Raw genomic sequence first — 21,822 nt, forward strand, 5'->3', positions numbered from 1 at the left:
GTGTCAGATAGTTTTTGCTTCTATTAAAAGCCTCAACTTCAATTAACTAAGATGCATTTCCCACTTAGTTTTAGTTTACTTTATTATAAAACCGTATTGCGTGCTGCTAATTTATACTTTTATTTGAGTCAACTATATTGTCTTTTCTCTTTTACTTTTAAGTTTTTGTTAATTGTAAAACGTTGGCGGGTACTGCTCTGATCAAAGTGTGGTTTTAGGGTTTAAAGTGCAGTTCCACGTCGACACACTGGGTGGCGCGCTTTGAGCTTTAATTTAAATCTTCATTGATGCCATTGTAAACTCCTGTAGGCGGTGCCTAAGAATAAGACGGACCCAGTGTGTATCCAATCAGATGCGAATATTGGGGAGCTGAGCTCTGCGATTGACCAATCGCTTTTTGAGAAACGTGTGAAGACCTCGGTTTGATTCACCCTCCTGTGTTACCGTAGACGCTTCGCTAGAAACGGCCCTCTTTTAAAGTTCCTGGGGGAAGAGTGGGGCGACCCGGACAAACCGAGGGGAAAAGGGCCAAGATCGAACTCAGGGGATAAATATTTACACAGATTTCAACACAGGAGGATTAATATTAAACCGGACACAAGGTTTGACATGTTATCTCTTTCTAGGTTTGATTATTTAGCTAACGTTTGCTCACTAGCCAAGGTTCAGTTTTGCTGCTGCTAGTTTATGATACTTAGCTAATAGCTACCTAGCTAGCAGAAGCTCGGTTAAGCTCATTGACTGTTTTTTGACATTGCTCGACTAGCAAGTGTGACTCATTCAGTGAATTACGACATTATAATTTGAGTAACTCTCAGTGTCCATTCCCCGTCTGTCCCTCACAGAAATCTAAGGTGAGACACAGAAAACCATCGTCTTGAGCCCGAGAACGTCAGAAAATAAAGAAAATGGCGGAGCCGGACAAATTAAACATCGACTCTATAATTCAGCGTCTCTTGGAAGGTAAGGAGGATCAAATCCGCGTCACAGCCAAGTGTTTGTTATATTAGGGCATGTCTTGGTGGCAGTGAATTGTGTACATCATGTAGGTCAGCTGCAGTTAAAAGCGGCCACAGTGTGTTGTAGTAGCCTACTTAAGATCGCTCTACTCTCAGGCTCGGTGGCTGGTTTTGGATCAGCGGTTGAAACCAAAACAACAGTGCTCTTTATAGATTGTTTAGCAAACCGTAAAGATTGGGGGTGCTGGGTTTTTTTGTTTTTTGTATTTTTTTAGAATTTAGATGATTTGCTGTTGTGCTTTCTACAAAAGAAGGGGAAACGCGTGACGTTATAGAGTGATGTAGAATTGAAAAAGATGAGCATTACTCGCCTATTTATGCAAATTACGTATTCTGATGCGCTATTTGCGTAGGGATATTGTGCTTTTACCTGTTTGTTTTTTTTGTTTTTTTTTTCTTCTTCTGAGTTTATGCAGGGGAAATGCTCAGACTCGGTAGCCGTAGTGGACTATTTCCATTTTACGTGTTAATTCTCTTTGAGTAAGAGTAGTTTTGCAGTCAGCCCCTTCCCCACTAGAGTTATTGAGTTATTCAGAACGAAATTCAGATTTTGGTTAATTGGTTTCAGTTAGTTTCCAGATGGAGTTTTCTCATTGTCGTTCAGGTTTTTTGTTTCAAAAATGTTTGGTTTTAGTGTCTTTTAGCTTATTTATTTTATTTATTTATTTTACTGTGGAGGTTATTTGTCATGGATATTTTCAGAAGTTCAGAATGGATGTCAAAATTAAAAGGTATCTGGCTCACACTCTAATAAATACGTGAACCAAAGGTTGTGATAACCAATTTGATCAAATTGTCAACGACTAAAAAATGAAAAAAATGTTCCTTTACAACTGGTTTTACTTTTGATTTTAGTTCTAATTGACTATAATAACCTTGCTTCTCGCTGGCTTGGCTGGACTGTCTGGGTTTTTGCTTTTTTGCAACTGCATTTCTGGAGTGTGTTTGTAGTCTGCTTCCCTGAGAGACTTGTTAATGAGCTGTACAAACAAAAATGCTCTGATTGGGACATACTCCATGTAATGGTTATTTAAACAGGTTAGGATGCCTCTGTACAAAAGACATGCACTTTAGGAGCAGACAGGTGCATACTACAAAGACTAGATGTTCTCAGGTCACGAAAGGTATGTGCAAGACAATCTGCAGATACACAAATATGAATATGAAGAATGTGCCTTCATATTGTTTGTAGGCTAAGTATTTAAACTTTTGCCTTAGATCACATGTGAGGAAAAGGGCAACCAATAACTTGAATCAAGTTACAGCAACGACAACATATTTTCAAGGTAACATGAAGACCTGTGTCTCTTGTTTTTTGTTTTTTAATCTAAAAGTGGTGTTGAAACACAGTTTCAGCTGCCCTCAAATGGCATCAATAAGTCTGTCCTCCATTTCAATGTAAACTGAATTTTCACAGGTGTTTATAATTTCCTGGAATCAGGATTTGCCTTGTTTTATATTCATTTACATGGTCTTTGTATGTAATTATGCAGTGGTAAAACATAGATTCGCATTTGGTATAAACATACCATGAAAGATGCATTTAATGTTAGAGTCTGCAGTGGCAATAACTAGGCCTTATTTAGAAGTGCAGTTTTTTTTAGAAGCCTTGTAAAATATATTAGGGATGTTATGATACTTAGAAAAATTATAAATATAATTTATATAAAAATACAGATTATAAATGCCTGGAAAACTGTAATACTCAATAAAATGCTTAATACTGTTTTTGATACCATGAAGTTCGAACCATACAGACAGCCAAAACAAACAAACAGACAGTGAGATAACTGTAGGGTGAGCGTGTATGGCAAATATTTCAAGATTGGGAATTTAAAAAACAAAACAACAAAAACTATAATTTAGGTTGTCTGAGGTAGCGCTGTACGTGCAAGGACTTAACACCATATTTCTGTTGCTGAACAAATATAGCGGGTAAGGTAGGCTGACAGTTTCTTTGCTCTGTTTCAGTCTGCAAATTTAAGAGAACACAACATGTTCAGACACATACAGTAATATCATCCTGTTAAATTAACATTGTTTATGTTATATATGGGCTGGACTGATAACTTTTGCTGACTGGTTTCACATTAACATTATAATTTTGTTATTAGCTACACTAGCTAGCCACCGCCTTAATGATAACCTAACATGATGCTAATGTGGCTATTTAGCACAGATTTTATGTTTGATTCCCTTCCCGATGCAACTCTCCTATTTTTTTAGGCTTGGGAATGGCACTTGGAGTACACTAGCTTGTGGACCCCTCGATTCTGGGTTTGTGTCCATTGAATACCGGCTAATATTAATGTATGCACTAGCCAGATTAACATTAATGACTGTTTGATAATGGAAACAAAACTGACCTCTTGAAATTTTTCAGTGTTTTAAACATCAAGTACTGTTCAGCTGCTAGTGAGGGGAGGGGCTGTGTGTGCGCCCCTCTTCACCCTGCTGCCTTCTGGCAGGAGGTAACGGAGCATTCGGGTCCTCACTGCCAGACTGCGAAACAGTTTCTTCCCCCACGACTCCTGAACGCTCAGTGACTGGACTGACACACACACACACACACACACACACACACGTTCATACACGTCACTGCCTCAAGGACTAATCTGCACAATCACACGCACACTATCGTACATCAAGTTACTTTTTTCACAATGCTCAGTCTTTTGCACAACTTACTGTCATTGTTGCACTTCTGCGTGTGTTGTGTGTCTGCACTGTCTGGTGTTGCACTGTCTGGTGTTGCACTGTCTGGTGTTGCACTGTCTCTGTTTTGGGGTTGGGGTTTTTTTTGTGCAATTTTTGCACACTTGCGCTTTATGTAGTCCTTTGTTGATTGTCTGTTATATGTAGCAGCATGGTCTTGGAGAAACGTTGTCTCGCTTCACTGTGTAGTGTTCCACTGCAAATGGTTGAAATGACATTGAAGCCACTTGACTTGAACTGGAGGAGCTAAAGATGGCACTGTGGTATCAATGCTCCTGCAAATGAGTATGTTAATCCAAAAGTAATTTTTAGTGTTGATTAGCATCTGACAGTCTCTAAAAAAAACAACAACAAAAAAAACAAACAAACAACCATACACAAGACAGTGCCGCATTCTTTTGCAGTGGTGAGTGAGATACCATCGCTGCTGATAAACAGTGTTCTGTGATAGACTCAAGGGCATCAGTGTAAACAGTATCACCATAATCAAACAGGGGCAAAGTTTTGGATAGTACCTATAAAGTGAAACTACAGCTCCATAAAGAAAAATGTGTTTATAATAAAAAAGAAAAGTTTTGTCTTCCACTTGGGTTTTAAAAGTGAGTGTAGCATCCTGCCAGAGTCCTAAGTGTTTAACAATATTTTAACAAACTGTTTCAGTGTTATTACCATAAAAGGTCAGTACTGTTTGGGACTCCTTGCTGCATTTGCCCCACTGCTGCTTTTAAGCACAGTACAAACTGCTTACGTCACTTCTTTGTTTCTTAAAACAAGAATTGCATTAGTATTAAAATTTATTGAAGCTATGTTGTTACTGTAAAATATGTAGTTGTTGTAAACAAATTCATTGCAATTGCGTCACAAAAATCCCGAGACATTCCTGAAGCAGATATGAAGCAAGCAATATTCTGTGTTTGCTCTACATGCTAACTGTCCTGGAAATGCTTGCTTTAAATCTGACTGCTCACTGACAAATTTGTTGTGGCTTTAAGTGTGTGCGAAATAAACAGGACTGTTTTATCTTCACATCCGCGCTGCGGTTGTGTAATAGGAGGCCAGAGGACATCAAACAGAAGAATAAATGTACTCAGACCCAGCGGTACAGTTCAAACTGCGGTTAGAAGAAACTAGGCTGTGACCTCCTGTAGTTGTCCTTGCATGTCAGTGCACTGGGCACAGCAATTATGAATTTTCCCATGTGAAACTGCTGAAATGGAAAAATCTTTTTGTTATTTTGTCACTGGAGCAACATTAGAAGTGTTGTTTAGATTTTCATTTGTGTAGTAAAGGCTACTTCATATATGTATATAAAAATAGGCTTTGCTGCTTTTATTTTAAGACCCAAATGTGTTTTGTGGCTCCATGCACATAGAAAAGTTATTGACCTCTGATATAACCTAGCATGACAAATCACAAAATTACTTCAGGGTGCTTTATGGATGAGGTAAAGCTCTCCCACACAGTGTGATTCATTGAAATTATGCCTTTAGGGGCCACCTGATAGCTGAGTGGTTGGAGGCCTTACCACAGGGGTATAAATGACGTCAGTAGTCAGTCTCCAGTTTGATTCCCAGCAGGTCAAACCTTCACTCTCCACCACTGCCTTCTGTCTCTCTCTACCACTGCAGCTTTCCAAAAGATGCAAAAAAAAAAAAAAAGTTCTTTTGACCAGTAAATAGAGAAATAACATTTGGGATAGAGTTTTATCCCAGGATCACTGCTGTTAATAAATTTGACCTTAGCCCTCAGTTTGTTTACCTTCTTTAAATATAGGCCCTGCATGATCAGCCTAAGCTGAGCTGGTGGAGGTGATTGGGATTATGTACAAATATGCATGTGCAGTCAAAGTACCTCCCAGAGAGAGTGTGCCTTTGTGTGCCATGCTGGCTGCTGCTGCTGGAGTGTTTTGTACATAGATTGTTGTACTTGGGCTGTGATAAGACTGTCTGCCAAACAGAGGAGAAGGCAAACACGCCTGATAATGGCTGTATTTATATCCACTTATGTAACTACCGTGACCTTTTTTATCCACATTTGTGGTTTTATTGGTGAGGATAACCACTCGTAAGCTGATATTTGTATTCTCAGTGTTCTGTTAAAGGCGGCAGACTCCCACTGCAGGCACTACATCAAAAGGTTGATAAATTATCCTCATGCTAGTTCAGTCTCCCATGTGGACAACGAGGTATCCCTGCTCCATGCTGGCTATGTTTCAAGACCAAACCAATTAAATGTGTTTGGGTAGCAAGTAGTTTCAATTGGATTACTTGTGTAGGTCTAGAGCTAACTGAACTCTTAGCTTGTGCTTCTAATAGCATGCGTGGCAAGTGTGGCATCACGTAAGCTAGGCCAGAACAGCCGGCATTGAGTGAGGCAGCGCTGGGGCGATTCAACTGTTGATTCCAGCACCCCTGACATCCCCTCAGCTTTTCTGCTGTGCTCCATCTCTTTGTTTTCCGCTGCCTGACCAGTGTACTGGAAAGCCTTTTGTCTGCACCCCCTCATGATAAGCTTACTGTTGCCCACTGGCTTGTGTGGCTAACTTTGGAGTAAGCTCTGGCAGTGCTTAGCCTTCTGTAATCCAGGTTTAAAGTGGGAAGCAGCACTGCAGTATTTATATCTACTTTCACTATTTTTAGTTGTCACTTCAGGACACTGCCATTATTCTCTGTCATTCTGCTGATTTCTACTCTCTCCATCCCTTTTAAAAGTGCTCCGCAGCCACTGTTAAAACCTGGATTAGTTTTGATGTGAGATGGCCTTTAATTATGTCTCATACTGTGTGTAGCAACACACAAGTAGTGGCATATCTTTGGAGGCTTATTCAAAGCCCATAAAGGATTTATGAATTCTTTAAGTGTAGTTAATGTGGTACTGTAGTGGGTTGGTTTATGTTGGTCAATGTGCGGTGGTGTCTGCATCGCTTTGGGATCACAAGTTATTGTTGGACCTGATAAACGATTAACAACAGCTACTTTTATTGAAAAGCAAAAAGTAGAGAAGTTTTCAAAAGGACTGCGTCTACACATTTCCTGTGTTATCAAAACAAGAAAAAAGAACACCTACACTGGCAGAATACAAGCCATGTTATTAGCATGATGAGTAAGCGAGAGCTGTAGTAATAATCAGCTGTATTAATAAATATTTGCCTTCCTCCGCTTTAAATATGACAGTGATCATAAGGGCATAACATGGCTGCTTGCTCTGATCTTCATCTTCTGTGTGTTGCTTCGTGGATAACAGGATTATTTTTAAAGGTTTGTTACTAGATTAGATTCAGTTTTACTGCTGTTGAAAAGTGTGTCACTCAAACAATGAAACGAAGTTTGGTATTCAGTCTGAAGGGCGGGGAGTATGGTTGCAAAGCTGAAACTTAAAGGAATTGACAGAAGGGCACCACCAGGAGTGGAGCCTGCGGCTTAATTTGAGTCAACACGGGAAACCTCGCCCGGCCCGGACACGGAAAGGATTGACAGATTGATATCTCGATATATATTGATCTCTCTCTCTCTCTCTATCACCACACATCATATAAACACGTACCTGTCTAGAGTAGTGTTTTTTTTGGTTTTTTTGGTTTTTTCCCTGTAATGTAGCAAATTGTTAAGACCTGAGTATGTCCTTCAATTCCTGACCTGATATTCCTGCTCATGTATAAAAACTGCTCAGTTTTCAGCTGTAATAAATTTGCTCATGAATGAGCCTGCAAAAAGTGTTTGACAACTTTACTGTTACAGCTCAGCTGCTTCAGATTCACTAGTCAGTACTTCTTAAATGTTTGGTCTTACTAATGGCATCTGCCATGTTACCATGGCAGAGAAATGCACTTTAACCACAAGGGTATTTTCCAAGTTTAATGAAACAACATTTTTAATACGGAGATCAAATCATCAGCACTGCTCTGGTGTCATTAGAATGGCATTTCATTTAAATGTGGCTTTGTGAAGTTAAATTGACTGACATGGGGCACGTTTGAAGTGGGTTTTTGACGAATTGCTTAATGGTTAGGACATGAAATCAGGGTTTTTCCTGGCACGAAATGGCCATTTGGGGTGATGTAATTATACACAAATGCGCAACTGATCTTTGTTACCTTACTCAACAGAAGGTCATCATGTTGTTTGTGGTCATTCTGCTAATTTACCTGTCGTGGAAGGTCTTGTTTTTGATTAGCCTTGATGATCTCTCTTTTTTCTTTTTTCTTTTTTTTGTTCACTACAAAAAGCTCGTGACCATAGTGTGAGGGTAGGGATGTAGGTCGACCGGTAAATTGAGAACTTCATTTTTACGCTTAGCTCTCTTTTTACCATGTGGACTGGTAGCATCTGCATCACTGCAGCTGCAGCACCATTTGGTCTGTCAATCTCCCGCTCCCTTCACCCCCTCACTAGTGAACAAGACCCAGAGATACTTGAGCTAAAACCTTTGATTGTATCTACATGCCATATTGAAATTAAATTTTTTTTTAAAAAAATAAACCAGCTTACAGCTTCTTCTTTTTTTTGTAATTGACAGATACAGTGAAGAAATGACAGGGAAGCAGAGGGAGAGAGAGACTGGGGAAGACATGCGGCAAGGGGCCGCGGGTCAAACCAGGGCTGGCTGCTCTCAGCCGTACGGCACGTGATCGCCTGCTCAATGCACTGAGCTAAACTGGCGCCCGGGTATCAGACTAAGTTAACAGTTCATCCACATATTTTAATACAACTTCTGGAGGCTTGCTGCAGATTCTTCACGGTGTAAAACAAATGGCGGTGGAGTGAGCAGATATAAAGTTTACTCTTCTTCACGTTGGAGTTTGTTGATTGGGTGGTTTGATGAAGGACTCCTGCTAGCTTTTTTCCCGGCAAAGGTTTTAAAGGTGATCACAGGAACAGCGCTCCTGTTTTGGACACTAGATACACGTTTTTGGGTTTGTTTGTTTTGTTTGTTTTTTTTTTCCCCTCACTCAGCCTGAGCTCACTGTCTCGGTAATGGCTCCGCCTCTTTGCTCTTCACCGTGTGTAAACAGACTCTGGCGCAGTGTTAAAACTCTGATAACATAACACAACAGTGATGACGTTGGCAGTGGTTTTTTGTTTTGTTTGGGGTTTATTTGTGTGTGTGGTTTTTTTTTTTGGTTTTTTTTAAATACTAGGGACTGTTTGACTCTGTATTCAATCGTTGCCCTTAGAGACGTTTGTATTGCAGGTCCGTTTTCACTCGCAAATGTGGGTGTAATGCTCACATTTACATCATTTGACACGTCAGCGCACTACAGAGCCGTGTGTTAAACGAAGCCTCGAAGCAAAGAATTTGTATCAGGAATTTTTTATAATCGAATTATTCGAAATACTCGATGAATCGTTGCAGCGCTACAAGGAACAGTTTAAATATAATTACACAGTTTTGGCTGAGCTTGTTTTGAGGTTCACCAGCAGCAGGTATAGCCATCTTAAATGTTTAATATTGTCAGAGAAATCCAGTTTGAAAAGGGCTGCCCTGCATTGGTTTGCTCTTTTTGGTATGTAAAAGGGAAGTGTTTATCTCTGAGCCGTTGTACACCTGACAGCCATTAAATCAGTACCATTAGAGAGAGCTCTGTTTACCTGCAGCTTGAATATAATTGTCACTCAGATTGTTGGAGGTAGTTGTTTCCATAAAGTATATTACTCTGTTCATTAGCCTGTGTAGAAATGTACTGGGTGGGAATGAGACTCCTCATTAGAATGCTTATACAGTTTGTGTCAGGAGCTGCTTTGGCATCAAGCAGCACATGTACGAGCGGGGGTGTGATTGATTCTGTCGCCGATACAAACAAACCTGATTCCAAACTCCATCGCAAGCAGTCTTGTGTAAGTGTGCAGTGGACTGAATTGCAGATTAACATGGCATCACATCCACACCCTGCAGCTGGCGTGTCAGTGGACAAATATTTTGGTCTGAATCATTTCACACTGCCTGTGAGACTCCCAGATACTTTTTTTTCCTCTTCCTGTGGCTGTCATTTACATCACACTCCTACCTTTTCTAGCATTAAAGCTGTGTCGGCGACTATTTTATGTGATGTGGCTCCGACAGTTTGTCAGGAAAATTAGTTGGACTTGTTCAAGTCTTTATCATGACTGTGTGGTAAGTGTGAAAACACATGGCTGAGCATACACTAGACAAACCTGCTGAATTCTTAACATACCATCAGCAAAGGCTCTCTATGACAGGAACTGAGTTTTTTGTTTTAAAGAATTTTTAAAAAAAGACGCTAACCAGGATGGTCAAAAAATGAAAAATTTTTGGTCATAATTACTCACGCTTTTTGTTTATCACATGGGCAAAAATAACAGGAAAACTGTTAGCACAGATTCTTTGTCTTAATTATATGCTTACTAATTGTTCCTGAACATTTTCATATCCCATGGACTTGTTTTGAGCCGGTTTACATATAATCAGGATTCCTGCTAGTCATTAAAGTCTTACCTGGAAGATAAAAGTTAAAAATTAGGTCTTCAAAAGCCTTTTTTTCTCACAAGATTGCTGTAAGTATTAAATTTGCAGATGCTCAACAATTTGATCCATTTGTTATCATGCATATCTATCATCTCTTACTATCTAGAACAACATGCTAACCTAATGGCATAATTACAGATGTCTTTTACTGGCTTGTTACCAGTTTGACACCACAGGCTGAGTGTAGATGTTGTCATTACCGCTTTAATTGTGGCTCACTTTGTTGGCCATAAAAGTTACCCCTATGCCTTAATTCAGCTTTAAGGGTACCTTGTAAAACAAATCCGGTTACCCGTACGGATCAGGAAGCCAAGTGTGCAGTGTTTGACATAACCTGACCATGACCTGATAGGCTGAGGACAGTTTAAACAAAGTTGGTGGGGCAAGTTAAGTCACCTGCTGGCCTGTTTGGACCACTGACAGTTTTCACCGACCACTACTACTTATGAGTTTGTCTGTGAAGTAAACCGGTTAAAGCAACACTCACTAATTAATATCAATGTTTTGTTGTTGTTTTTTTCTTCCTCTTCTTGCTCTCGGTAACATGTTTTTATGTGCTGAACAGAGCATTTCATAGTGGTGTGGAAAATGCAGCAGGAAGGTGACTGCTGCAGGACCCCACAGTGCAAGCATTTCACACATTTTCTGCTAAGAACAGATTAGGGTTTAATAAAAAGTGCAAAATTAAGCACAATTATTACAATTTTTTTTTCCACACAACAAGGTTGAAGTTGAAAAAAGCATCAGAGATGTCATAGTTTATGGTTAAGCTAGCTAATCCTCTTTGATACAGTAAGCAGCAAAGACAGTGGTGCCACTTAGACGTTGAACACGGGTGGCGTGAAAGAAAATGTTTTCTTGGAAACATTTGTGGGGAAAGAAGCAAGAGCACAAAATCATTTTGCCTGTTTAGTGAGATTAAAGGTGAAGAAAAGCTGTCTTGTGGGCTCCTCCCATCCACTGGAAGTTTGCTTTATGTTATGACAAAGCTAAAGAATAAAGAACAAGTTTTAAAAGGTGTGTGCAGATGAGCAGCTTGTTTCGTTTTCCACCATAGTTAAATTTGGCACATTTTTCAGTTTAACTTTGCTACAGGCTGCAACATGAAGCAATGTGTCTACTCGTATATTAAAAACGTAAAACACACTGATGTGGAAGGTCATCACAGACCAGGCTTGTCATGCACTGGTGGAAGCTCTGAGCAGTAATTGTTAAAGCCACAAACCATAGTCACGTCTTCAAATTCCTTGTTTTGTCTTAAAATTAGTCCAAAGTTCACTGCAGTCATTTGTTTGTAAAGAAAACCATGTAGCACAGTTTCAGGGATTAACACATGGCTGGATAGTTTATAGTTGTTCTTTTAAACCTGGAATATAATACATTGTTGTTGTTGTTGTTGTTGTTGTTTTGTTTCATACTTTTTGTTAAGATGCATCTGATTTATATTTTATTTTTTATTACTGTGTGTGTGTGTGTGTGTGTGTGTGTGTGTGTGTGTGTGTGTGTGTGTGTGTGTTTTAAACTGGTAGAGGGGCCTTGATTATGTTTATGATACAGCCTATGTCGTTGCTTTTTTTTTTTTTGTTTTTGCTTTTTTTTAAATTGGAGACATTGGCACGCTACTGGCTGTAAAACCAATCGTTGCTTCTTCACTGTGCATATTTACAGTCCTAATGAAGTGTTTGCTATCTCTTTGCTGCAGCCACATTAGCGAGAAGGGGAAGTGGGTTTCACGTCCTCTAGCTTTGGTTTAAACTGCAGCCTAAGCAGAAAGACATGCTTTTCGAGGCTGTGCATATCGAGCAATTTTCCACTGATCAGGTTTTCTCAGACGCTGCCTCTCGTTGCATACTTCACAAGCTCATGTTGTGGTGTTATGTTTTGGTAAGCATTTAAAAGTGTGTCTTGTGTTAGTACCGTGTTATTTCCAAAATCTGTAGTGCATTATTACCTCCAAATGATGTGTCTACCTGCTAAAGTGTCTGTTGGACTGGTCTGCTAACAGAATTTGTCAGCAGTTGGTTGGTGGGAGGTGTTAATTTTCCAATCTGGTGGTCTGGTTCAAAATCTGAGGATCACGTTTTCATTGTTTTACGTCAGTCTTCATTCAGTCTTATTTACAGATCTCTTCTCTTTGTGGTGTTGCTGAATCTCTTAAATTTCTCATCCCTGTGTGGTTTTTTGTTTGTTTGTTTTGTGTTTTTTACCCCCTCTTTAGTTAAAGGATCTCGGCCAGGGAAGAACGTCCAGCTGACCGAGAATGAGATCCGTGGCCTCTGCCTCAAATCTCGTGAAATCTTCCTGAGCCAGCCGATCCTGCTTGAACTGGAGGCTCCCCTGAAAATCTGTGGTGAGTTTTAATTAACCAAAGGGATTGGTGAGTTTCACGGGACAAAGAGATGATGTGGGTCTCAGAGGATGTACTGCAGGCGCACTCTGGCGCAGGAGAAGACGGTCATTATGAGAGGGTTTTCTCCTGGTTTGCTTGTCTGTAATTAACGCTTTTATCAGCTGATAAGCGTGGGCTGTTCTGGCAGAAGCAGTGAAAGCATGTTGTTTTTAAATTGCACATCTCTGCTGCCCCCTGCAGGCGATGTCCATGGTCAGTACTATGATCTGCTCCGGCTCTTTGAATATGGAGGGTTCCCCCCAGAAAGCAACTACCTGTTCCTGGGTGACTACGTCGACAGAGGAAAGCAGTCACTGGAGACCATCTGCCTGCTTCTAGCCTATAAGATTAAATACCCAGAGAACTTTTTCCTGCTGCGTGGCAACCATGAATGCGCCTCTATTAATCGAATCTATGGCTTTTATGATGAGTGTAAGTACAAAAGAGGCTTCTAAAAGGAAACCAAGGCAAATTTGCAACTTTAAATCGTGCATTAATTTTTTTTTTTTTTTTTTCTTTTTGGGTAGGTAAGCGACGGTATAACATTAAATTGTGGAAGACCTTCACAGACTGCTTCAATTGTTTACCTGTGGCTGCCATTGTAGATGAGAAAATCTTCTGCTGTCATGGAGGTGGGCCTTGTTAATACGTGACTTTACGAAGCCTAAACCATTTGATCCAAGAAGCAAATGTTGGCATGTATTTATTTATTTTTCAAAAATGTTTCCTCTCTCAGGCCTCTCTCCTGATCTCCAGTCGATGGAGCAGATCCGCAGAGTTATGCGACCCACAGACGTGCCTGACCAGGGTTTGTTGTGTGACCTGCTGTGGGCCGACCCAGACAAAGATGTGCTCGGCTGGGGTGAAAATGACCGTGGAGTCTCCTTCACATTCGGTGCAGATGTGGTGGCCAAATTTTTGCACAAACATGACATGGACCTAATATGCAGGGCGCATCAGGTAATGTTTACTAGTTTAGTCACTGTGTCTAAATTCATCTTTGTATAGAAGGAAACTTGGAATAAATTCACTACAATTCAACAACACACTCCAACCACAAGCCTTTCCCAGAGAGTGCATTTCAGACTCATTGACTCTGAAGAGGTGTTCCCTTAATTCTTATTAATCAAGATGCATTGTGTGGCTGTGTTTTAATAGGACTGCAATGTAATCAGAGGCATTTTTAGTGTTTTTCTTACCATATTTAAGAAATACGAGGAGGGAAAAATACCACACCACCAAGCAAAACTATGATAAATAATTTAATTAGTATTTTCAAATGTTTTCAGAAAACGGGACGTGAACTTTATATCATTGAACTGTAGATTATGAAGATGCATTAGCTAACTTCACAGCTGTAGCAAAAACATCTAAAAAACACAAAACAAAAAAATAAACCCCAGACCAAACAAACACTGGTGGAAATACTTATAAAGCAAACTGTGAGGGTGTTTCAGTGTAGGTATGATATATTCTATTTTTTAACAATGCCTGAGTGACATAACATTAAACTATAGATCTGATTCTTAAATGGCACTAGCCTCTATTTTTTGTTTCAATTTTTTTTTTAAATATGTAACATTGATGGTTTCCTTTTGGTCTTCAGGTGGTTGAAGATGGTTACGAGTTTTTTGCAAAGAGGCAGCTCGTCACTCTATTCTCCGCTCCCAACTACTGTGGAGAGTTTGACAACGCTGGTGCCATGATGAGTGTGGATGAGACGCTCATGTGCTCCTTCCAGGTGTGGAGAACAGAACTAATAACTTTTCGGGAAACAAATTTGTTTTGTTTAGTAGCGTCAGACTAAAATGATACAATATATGGCTCGCATATTGATTCATGTAGTGATGGTAGAATTTTAATTGTAATTTTTTTTTTTAAACCTGTAAAATTAGAGTTCATTGTGTGTGTCTGTCGATCTAATTGATTACTTCTTTGTCCATCTCACAGATTCTGAAGCCAGCAGATAAGAAATTATATCCTTATGGTGCTGGGGGAGGAATGGGATCAGGGAGGCCGGTCACCCCTCCGCGAAATTCAGCCAAGGCCACCAAGGCCAAGAAATAACACCCACTGGGTCCACTTCCCACAACCTGCCACCCCCTGTTTGCCCAATGCTTCTTTTTTTAGTTGTTGTTTTATTTCTCCTCCTCTACCTCCCAAACCTTTGTCTCCCTTGTCACCAAACGGCAACAAAGAAACCAACTGTCCAGGGTTCAATCATGTTTTTTCTCTAAAACTATTTTTAACTGTTCGTTCGGTTGACTGGTTGAATTTTGCGTGAATGAGTGTGTTTAAAAAAAAAAAAAGAAACAAGTGTGAATGATGCAGAGGGAGCTGCTGTATTCTGTACGTATGTTTTCTGCCTCCTCCTGTGCCCTGCGTTTGGTTTTCCTGTCATTTTGTAGAGGTGGGCTCTGCCCATCCTTCATATAAGCTCAAACCTTGCAGAGGAGGAGTGAAAAGGGGGGGGGGGGCTTAGCTGTTTACGGTAAGGCCTGCACTGTTTAATGTTAAACACAAGCTTTTGTACATCCTGTCTCTGAGGTCCGTGTATCTCTGTGTGATGTGATGGGAGGGGGGGGGGTGCTGGGTTTTTGGGGATCAAGTTGCACGGTCATACGGTAACGGCACATACCACACACTGGGTGCACGGGTGGATATATGTGCAGGTGAGTCCTTGAATGAAATGGATTCACAATAATATATATATTTTTTTTCTTTCCTCTTCCATTTTTGAAAACCAATGATTTCAGTCATGGATGTGAAATAGTTTTTTTTGGTTTTTTTTTCTTCTTTTCTCTGTAGATAAATGAAACCAACGTGGTTTTACTTTTTCTTTTTCTCGTTTTTAGTTCACTGAAGTTGAATAAAAAATAACCATTTATTTGAGGCATGCCATCATGTTGATCACTTTGCCATTGCTTTATGTTTGTCACGCATAATGGCTGCTTTTCTTTTCGTTTTTTTTTTCTCTCTGTGGTACCTTGAATTGACAGGAGGTGTTTTATAAGCGAGACTTTCAAAGCGTAGAAGCTAGGATGTGTAAGTTTGGGTTAGTTTAACACCTAGTGGAAACAAAGTGGCATTTACACATAAGTGGAAAAATCATGAACATAAACAACACAAATCTGGTTGAGCCAGATGTTGCTGTTTTTTTTTATCAAAAAAAAATCCAAAATGTTTATTTTTTTCTAATGATTGTTGGTTTCTGATGCAGCTAATGATTATTTTTGCAAGGCTGAGAGGACCAGGAAGGTAAATGACATCACCGCGTGCAGTTAACATGTTGCACAAATAGGCGCCACTGACATTGCATCTGTGTTGAACTTTGCACACAATACTTAAGATGCCTGCTGAGGAGATGAGAGATTTTTTTCCCCCACATTTTCACTGATTAAAAGCAAAACATAAAAACAAATGGAGACGAGATGGTGATTCATTCGCTCTAACCTTTCAAAATGCTCCAGCTGAGACCACTTCACTCTTTGTTTTCTATGATGAAACGAAGAGTGGGTTTATTTAAATGTAAAAACCCACACTGAATGAGGGGTGCATGCAAGTTTAGCTCGTGTTTTGCCAGTTTTAACACTGATATTTGAGAAGATAAATAAATCCAAGGGCGGTGGGGTCCCCCCATGAAGATTATATTAAAGATAATCATGTGCAGTGAACTCTCAGTGAATCCAGCGTGAGGCTGAGCAGCTAGTGCTGTGTGGCAGCGAGGTAGATGATTATCTACGCTTCTTAGATCACTTTTTGTAAAATATGTTGCCCAGATTGTGGAATTACTTTAATTGTTTGTGAGTGCAATCATTGCTTTGAGCACGTTCAGAATTTCTTCTCACTGAAAATTTAAAAAAAAAAGAGTCATAGACAAGAGTTGAACATATGCTACTGGGTATTATTCAAGTGTACCACCTGCTGCCCCTCTTATGTAATCACCTTGACTTGATTCAGTTTCCAGATTCATGAATTTTTAATGGGAACCATCTCTATTACCTCCTAATGTTAGAGCTGGTCCATCCCCCCCCAACCCCCACACCCTCCGTGGCAAACAGGGTGTTCCCAGTGAAAGCGGGCCATAGTTCAGCGCAGGCTGTTGTAAACTGCTGGAGAAATCTCCCTGCAGTGTTTCAGGGTGTCTTACTGCCCTTTTCTGAAACTTTTTTTTTTTTTTTTTTGCCCCGTTGCATCATTGGTCGGTCTGATTTCATTCATCTGTCCTCGCGTTCTCGTGTACACAAACAGTCACAGTCATCCCAGCCCCACTGCGATTTCTATCAAACCCACGTGGCTATTAGAAAGCCGTGTGTGATGGCTTTTTAACAGGGGAGAGACAGTGGGACTCCTAACTGTAGCGGATAGTGCAGAAAAAGGCTGGGGCTGGTGGGGGGGAGCATCATTAGATTTCATCGTGTGCTCATGTCTGATTCACATTGAGTAATTTCAACTCAGGAAGTGAAATTTAAATATATTCAAATAAAATGATATGATTCATGTACTGAGAAAAATCCAAGCTTAAATGCCATTATTGCAGAATATGTGTACGTGTGAGTGATTTCAGTTTGTGTTCATATTTCAAAGTGGCTAAATGAAGCTCGGGCTTGGCATGCTGGTGAATGGTGCATGGTGGGTGGGTGGGGAAGCTGATATGATTTACAAAGATATCTGAAAATGTATGGAAATTTGTGATATTATAGGATAACAAAGGGTTTATACAAGGCTTGAGGCTATCTCCACAACAATAAGTGGCTACTGTAAAATGGTCCAATAAAGGCCACTTTCACTCCCATTTCATAGCTGTACAAACGCTTATGACTTTTTAAATTGCTTCGCTATATTTACAGTTGTTACCTCTAAGAATCTGCGCTTTCATCGCTTTTTCTCTGTCTTGATTTTTACTGACAAATTTAACCCCAGATACTGCAAAGCTTCTTAGTGTAGGATTTTTTTAATCAATCAGGGATGTTTTGCACCATGCACTGTCGCTGGGTAGAAATAAAAATCATTAGATTGTTACGATTAAGATAACAAAACAACGGATATAAATAGTATTTTTATTTGTATTTCATTTGTTTTCAAGTCGACCACGATTTGTCTCTGTTTAAAGGTAGAAATAAAATGGAATTTATACACTTGTGTCTGGTTTTCTTTTCATCTTTGATTGTGACTAAAAGCTTTCTGCAGGAAGACCAAAAGCAGCTTCGTTCGAGGGGAGCGAGAGCGTAATTTTTCCACGTCTTTCCTGCCTCAAGGCTGTTTTGCTTTATTTCTCTTGCGGGGGCTGCCTGTATTGTCTGTCAAACATTTGGAGGATGAGTCAGTGGCACGGTTGGCCCATTTATCCCCCTGGATGTGCATTTACTTATTTATCTGATTTCAGCTGGCTCAGACGGCACCGAGAGATGCTTTACAAAATCAAAAGGAGTCTGACAAGTGATCATGCTGGGCGTGAACTGGATGATTTTGAAAAAAGTAAAATGAAATCATGTTGCCAGCCTCTTCTTTCCTCTTTTATTACAGTTGGATTCACACCCCCTCTTATTTTTAGAAATCACTATAATAAGGACCAAGCCTAAGCTAAAACTGACAAATGGTGTCTTTTGTTTTTTTGTTGATCACAGTGCAATCTGTGACTGCATGTAGGCTGACGGGTTTCACGTTAATGCTTTCCTTCACCACACTAACAGGACGACATCGGACACGCACGTTCATATTTCAATTTCACAAAAAAATGAATGTAATTCGAGATATTGATGGTAGGTAGTTGCACAGTTTAGTTTGAATTAAATAAACAGGAATAAAACACATTGTGATGTGATTGGAAGGCTGTAACGCTCTGCCTTCTAACCATAAATCGACAAAAATTCACCCATTTAAAGATTAAATACACAGACATCAGGTAAATTTTAGAGTTTTGACTCCAAATTTTACCTCAGTGAGTCATATGTATATCAGGTATGTGTGCGCGCGCGCTCTGTGGGTTTCTAACCAAATGCCTGTTCAATGTTTCTTTCCACACTCACTTTATACATGCAAACTGTATATTAGGTGGCTTGTTTCTCAATGCAGGCTAATGTCTCGCGAAATGTGGGGCAAAGAGGATGCTTGTGTGGGACAATCTAGGACACCGACAGGTACATTTAGATGTGCAGTATACAGCGTAGCATTGTGCCCATGAATATCAAAAATAATGTATCAGAACTGAATGCATTTTTTTTTCTAACTCCATCACTTGATAAATATTCATAAATGAAAGCTGTTTATTTTTAGGGTTTCTGTAACTCCTGTTTCCCTGTTAGTGCTTTTTTAAGTTATTTATCTATCTGGTTATATTCCTTTGGTTTCAGTAGGGATGTATCTGCAGCTCTGCACATTACTATTTTAGCTGCATGTTCTTATTTATTTATTTGTGGGAGTCAAGTGCGTTGACTTTTATAAACTACAGTCAATAAAAACTGCCAGAATATTTGGGTTAGAAGAATAAGAGGTCAAAATTTTGTGCAGTTGCCTCTCTAGTGAGGAAGTTGTCATACTTGTTGACATCAGCTGTACTTCTCAGAGCTAGAAAGGTCAATTTTGTTACGATGGATAGAAAAGAAGAGTTGAATTAGAGGAAGATGTGCTTTTGTTCGCGTCATCATGACATGAACTGTGGTTAGAGTGAAAAGTAGTGCTTACCTTCTCTCTCACGCTTGAGGCTGCGTAGTCCACAGACCACACTTGGAGGACCCGGGCTGTAAGGTAAAGGCACCTGCTGTTAATTCAAGAATTTATTTTTTGTTCGTTTGTTTGTTTTTATTAGAGAATCATACATTTTCACCAAACAGCAGCATTGTATGCTCTGCGTGCAGATTTATTAATAATAAAATACACAAAATAAACACAAGCTTGGACAGCATAAACAAACAGTGGGAGCATTTATGGCCCCTGCAGTGTATTATTTTATGTCTCGTGGCCATAAAAACACTTCCTTCCATCAGTTTGTCAGTCTAATACTACAATTTCTCATTGTTTTCCAGGGACTTGCCCATTTGTGTAGCAGCGATAACAGGAAGCTGTCAGGTTTTATTTTCATTTTCCACATCTTTTCACTAAATTGGAATGTTTTGCAGGCCCAAAAGACCCAGAGGAGAAAGATTTACAGCTACAGAAGCTTTGATTACGAATTTTTCTGCATAAAATATTTAAAATCATAAACCTCTACAAACAAGACTCAGTCATTTTAGTCACTGTAACAGCTCGCTCGAGGGCTCAATAAATCTAGCAAAAAGAGAAAAAATAACTCATAGACAAACAGAGCAGTTACTAAGGTTTCCTCAAGTGCTGAAGAGAGCTACAGTTTCCTCCTCCAAGGAGCTGAGAGACACACTCTGATAGTTGAATGAAGTCATCCGGCCACTTGGAATACTCCAGCTGTGCCTTTGTGATGACAGAGCGATTGGTGCTTTCCACTTCTGCTCCTTGTAAAGCATGCTGTCACCGGGTTCCTGAATGCTTGACACCCTTTAAAATATGCAGTAACACTACTTTGGATTGTTTTCCAGTTGAGACCTGTCCATAGAGTTTTAGGGGGTGCTTATTTATTTCTGAGAAATTTCAGCACTCCAGAATAGTGGCTGGCAAAAATCCAAAGAGCAGTGAGGTGTCTGCATTCAGTGTGTCTGAAAATAGAAGAACAGAAAGATGGATTGTGTTTCAAACAGCGGGGCTGAGATGGCTGGCACGGCTCATTTTAAAATGTTTTATGTCCGAAAAAAACAGAATCTGTGTGAAGCTACATTTTTAACTCAAATTGGTCCAATGTGTGTATTTCAGACTGCAAATGGTCTATTTAAATGAACTTTGAAAGGCAGAAGCAAGATGACTACACATTGATATCAAAGCAGTTTGCCTGGAGCAGTCATTGGCAGTATGGGAGAACAGAGTGAAGACGTCAGGCTGCTTAGAGGCACCATCTTAAAACTCTTTGTTAGACATGTTCTTTGGCCAACTTCATGTTCACATGTGGTCATGACTTCCTTATTTTAGTAAGCTAAAAGAGCTTGTATGGAACAATTAAGGTTGCCACATGCAATGTTTTGTTTCTATATAGTTTTAAATGGTCTAAGCTGCTTTCCAGGGTGATTTTTTTTCATGCAAATTCACTTTTTATTAGTTTATATATTAGTTTTAACTTATATCATGAATGGCATTTGTCAGGGGAGTTCAGAATAGTATTACTTCACACCCATGTGAACCCCTCTTCAGACTTGCTGTGTTAAAATAACTGATATAATCCTATTTTCTTAAGTTTAGTAGTTAATTTATAGTTAACAAGTTGTGACAATATCACAACACTGTGATATTGCAGTATTGTGAAGGAAGGGAGGGTCCACAGAGAGAAAACGGATGGACATCAGAGGACAACAGATGGCTGAAAAAGATTAAAGAAAGAGAATATCAGCTCACCATGCTCTGCCTGTAGCCTGATGTCAGACAACGCTGTAAGAGTGTTTATACTCTGACTTTTATCCCAAGCCTTTATGTGTGTGTTGACTCAGCAGTGATAAAATTAGACCATTTGAGGATAATGCCTGATGGTCTCATGGCTTTATATTCCATTTTATGTTAACTAAAGTTTTTTTTTGTTCCACTTTAGATGCGGATGGCACCCAAAAATTCAACAAATGTAGAAAAGTAAGTGATGCTCACAGTTTGCTGGGGGAAAACCAAGTGAGCCCACACTTTACATGGCCATCCCACCCAGCAATCAAAACCTATGTCGGTGAATGGAAGCTTATCTGTTATATTCTTATCTAAAATATTGACTTCAGATGATCCAGGGGTCCATTTGAAGGTCGCCTGTTGCCAAAAGCAGGACACCTTGGCGGCTTTGGGCCAACCTGGGAGATAAAGATTACCAGATCCAGACTGACACACCAATCTAATAAGAAAAGACTGGAAAAATACAAACTAGGTCAAAGAGGACTGACCTTTGGTCTTTCCATGCTGTTAGCACATGACTTGATCATGTCACTTCTTCCTTGTTATATCATGTCACCGTTTTATCTCTTTCTTTTTCAGGCTAATTTAGGTAACAGGGTTGCACGTGTGTTGTTAGACACAGCAGCAGTGCATAATGACTGTTCTTTAAAAATATGTTGATGTGAAAAAAAATGTCCAAGAGACACGTGTCAACAAAATCATCAATCTTATTTTAACTAGTCTATT

The 21,822-nt window shown here is 39.7% G+C and overlaps 1 protein-coding gene across 1 annotated transcript; it reads left to right on the forward strand.

Annotated features, from left to right (window-relative positions):
- The first annotated feature begins 432 nt into the window (after positions 1–432).
- Positions 433–17,742, forward strand: ppp1caa (protein phosphatase 1, catalytic subunit, alpha isozyme a). Its single transcript, XM_063472382.1, has 8 exons — positions 433–602; positions 846–963; positions 12,436–12,567; positions 12,808–13,038; positions 13,134–13,238; positions 13,343–13,566; positions 14,213–14,347; positions 14,557–17,742. The coding sequence occupies exons 2-8, from the start codon at positions 909–911 to the stop codon at positions 14,671–14,673; spliced, it is 999 nt and encodes a 332-aa protein (XP_063328452.1). The 5' UTR covers positions 433–602; positions 846–908; the 3' UTR covers positions 14,674–17,742.
- The last annotated feature ends 4,080 nt before the right edge of the window (positions 17,743–21,822 follow it).

This window comes from Pelmatolapia mariae, linkage group LG4 (genome assembly GCF_036321145.2).
Source record: "Pelmatolapia mariae isolate MD_Pm_ZW linkage group LG4, Pm_UMD_F_2, whole genome shotgun sequence".
Taxonomy (NCBI): domain Eukaryota; kingdom Metazoa; phylum Chordata; class Actinopteri; order Cichliformes; family Cichlidae; genus Pelmatolapia; species Pelmatolapia mariae.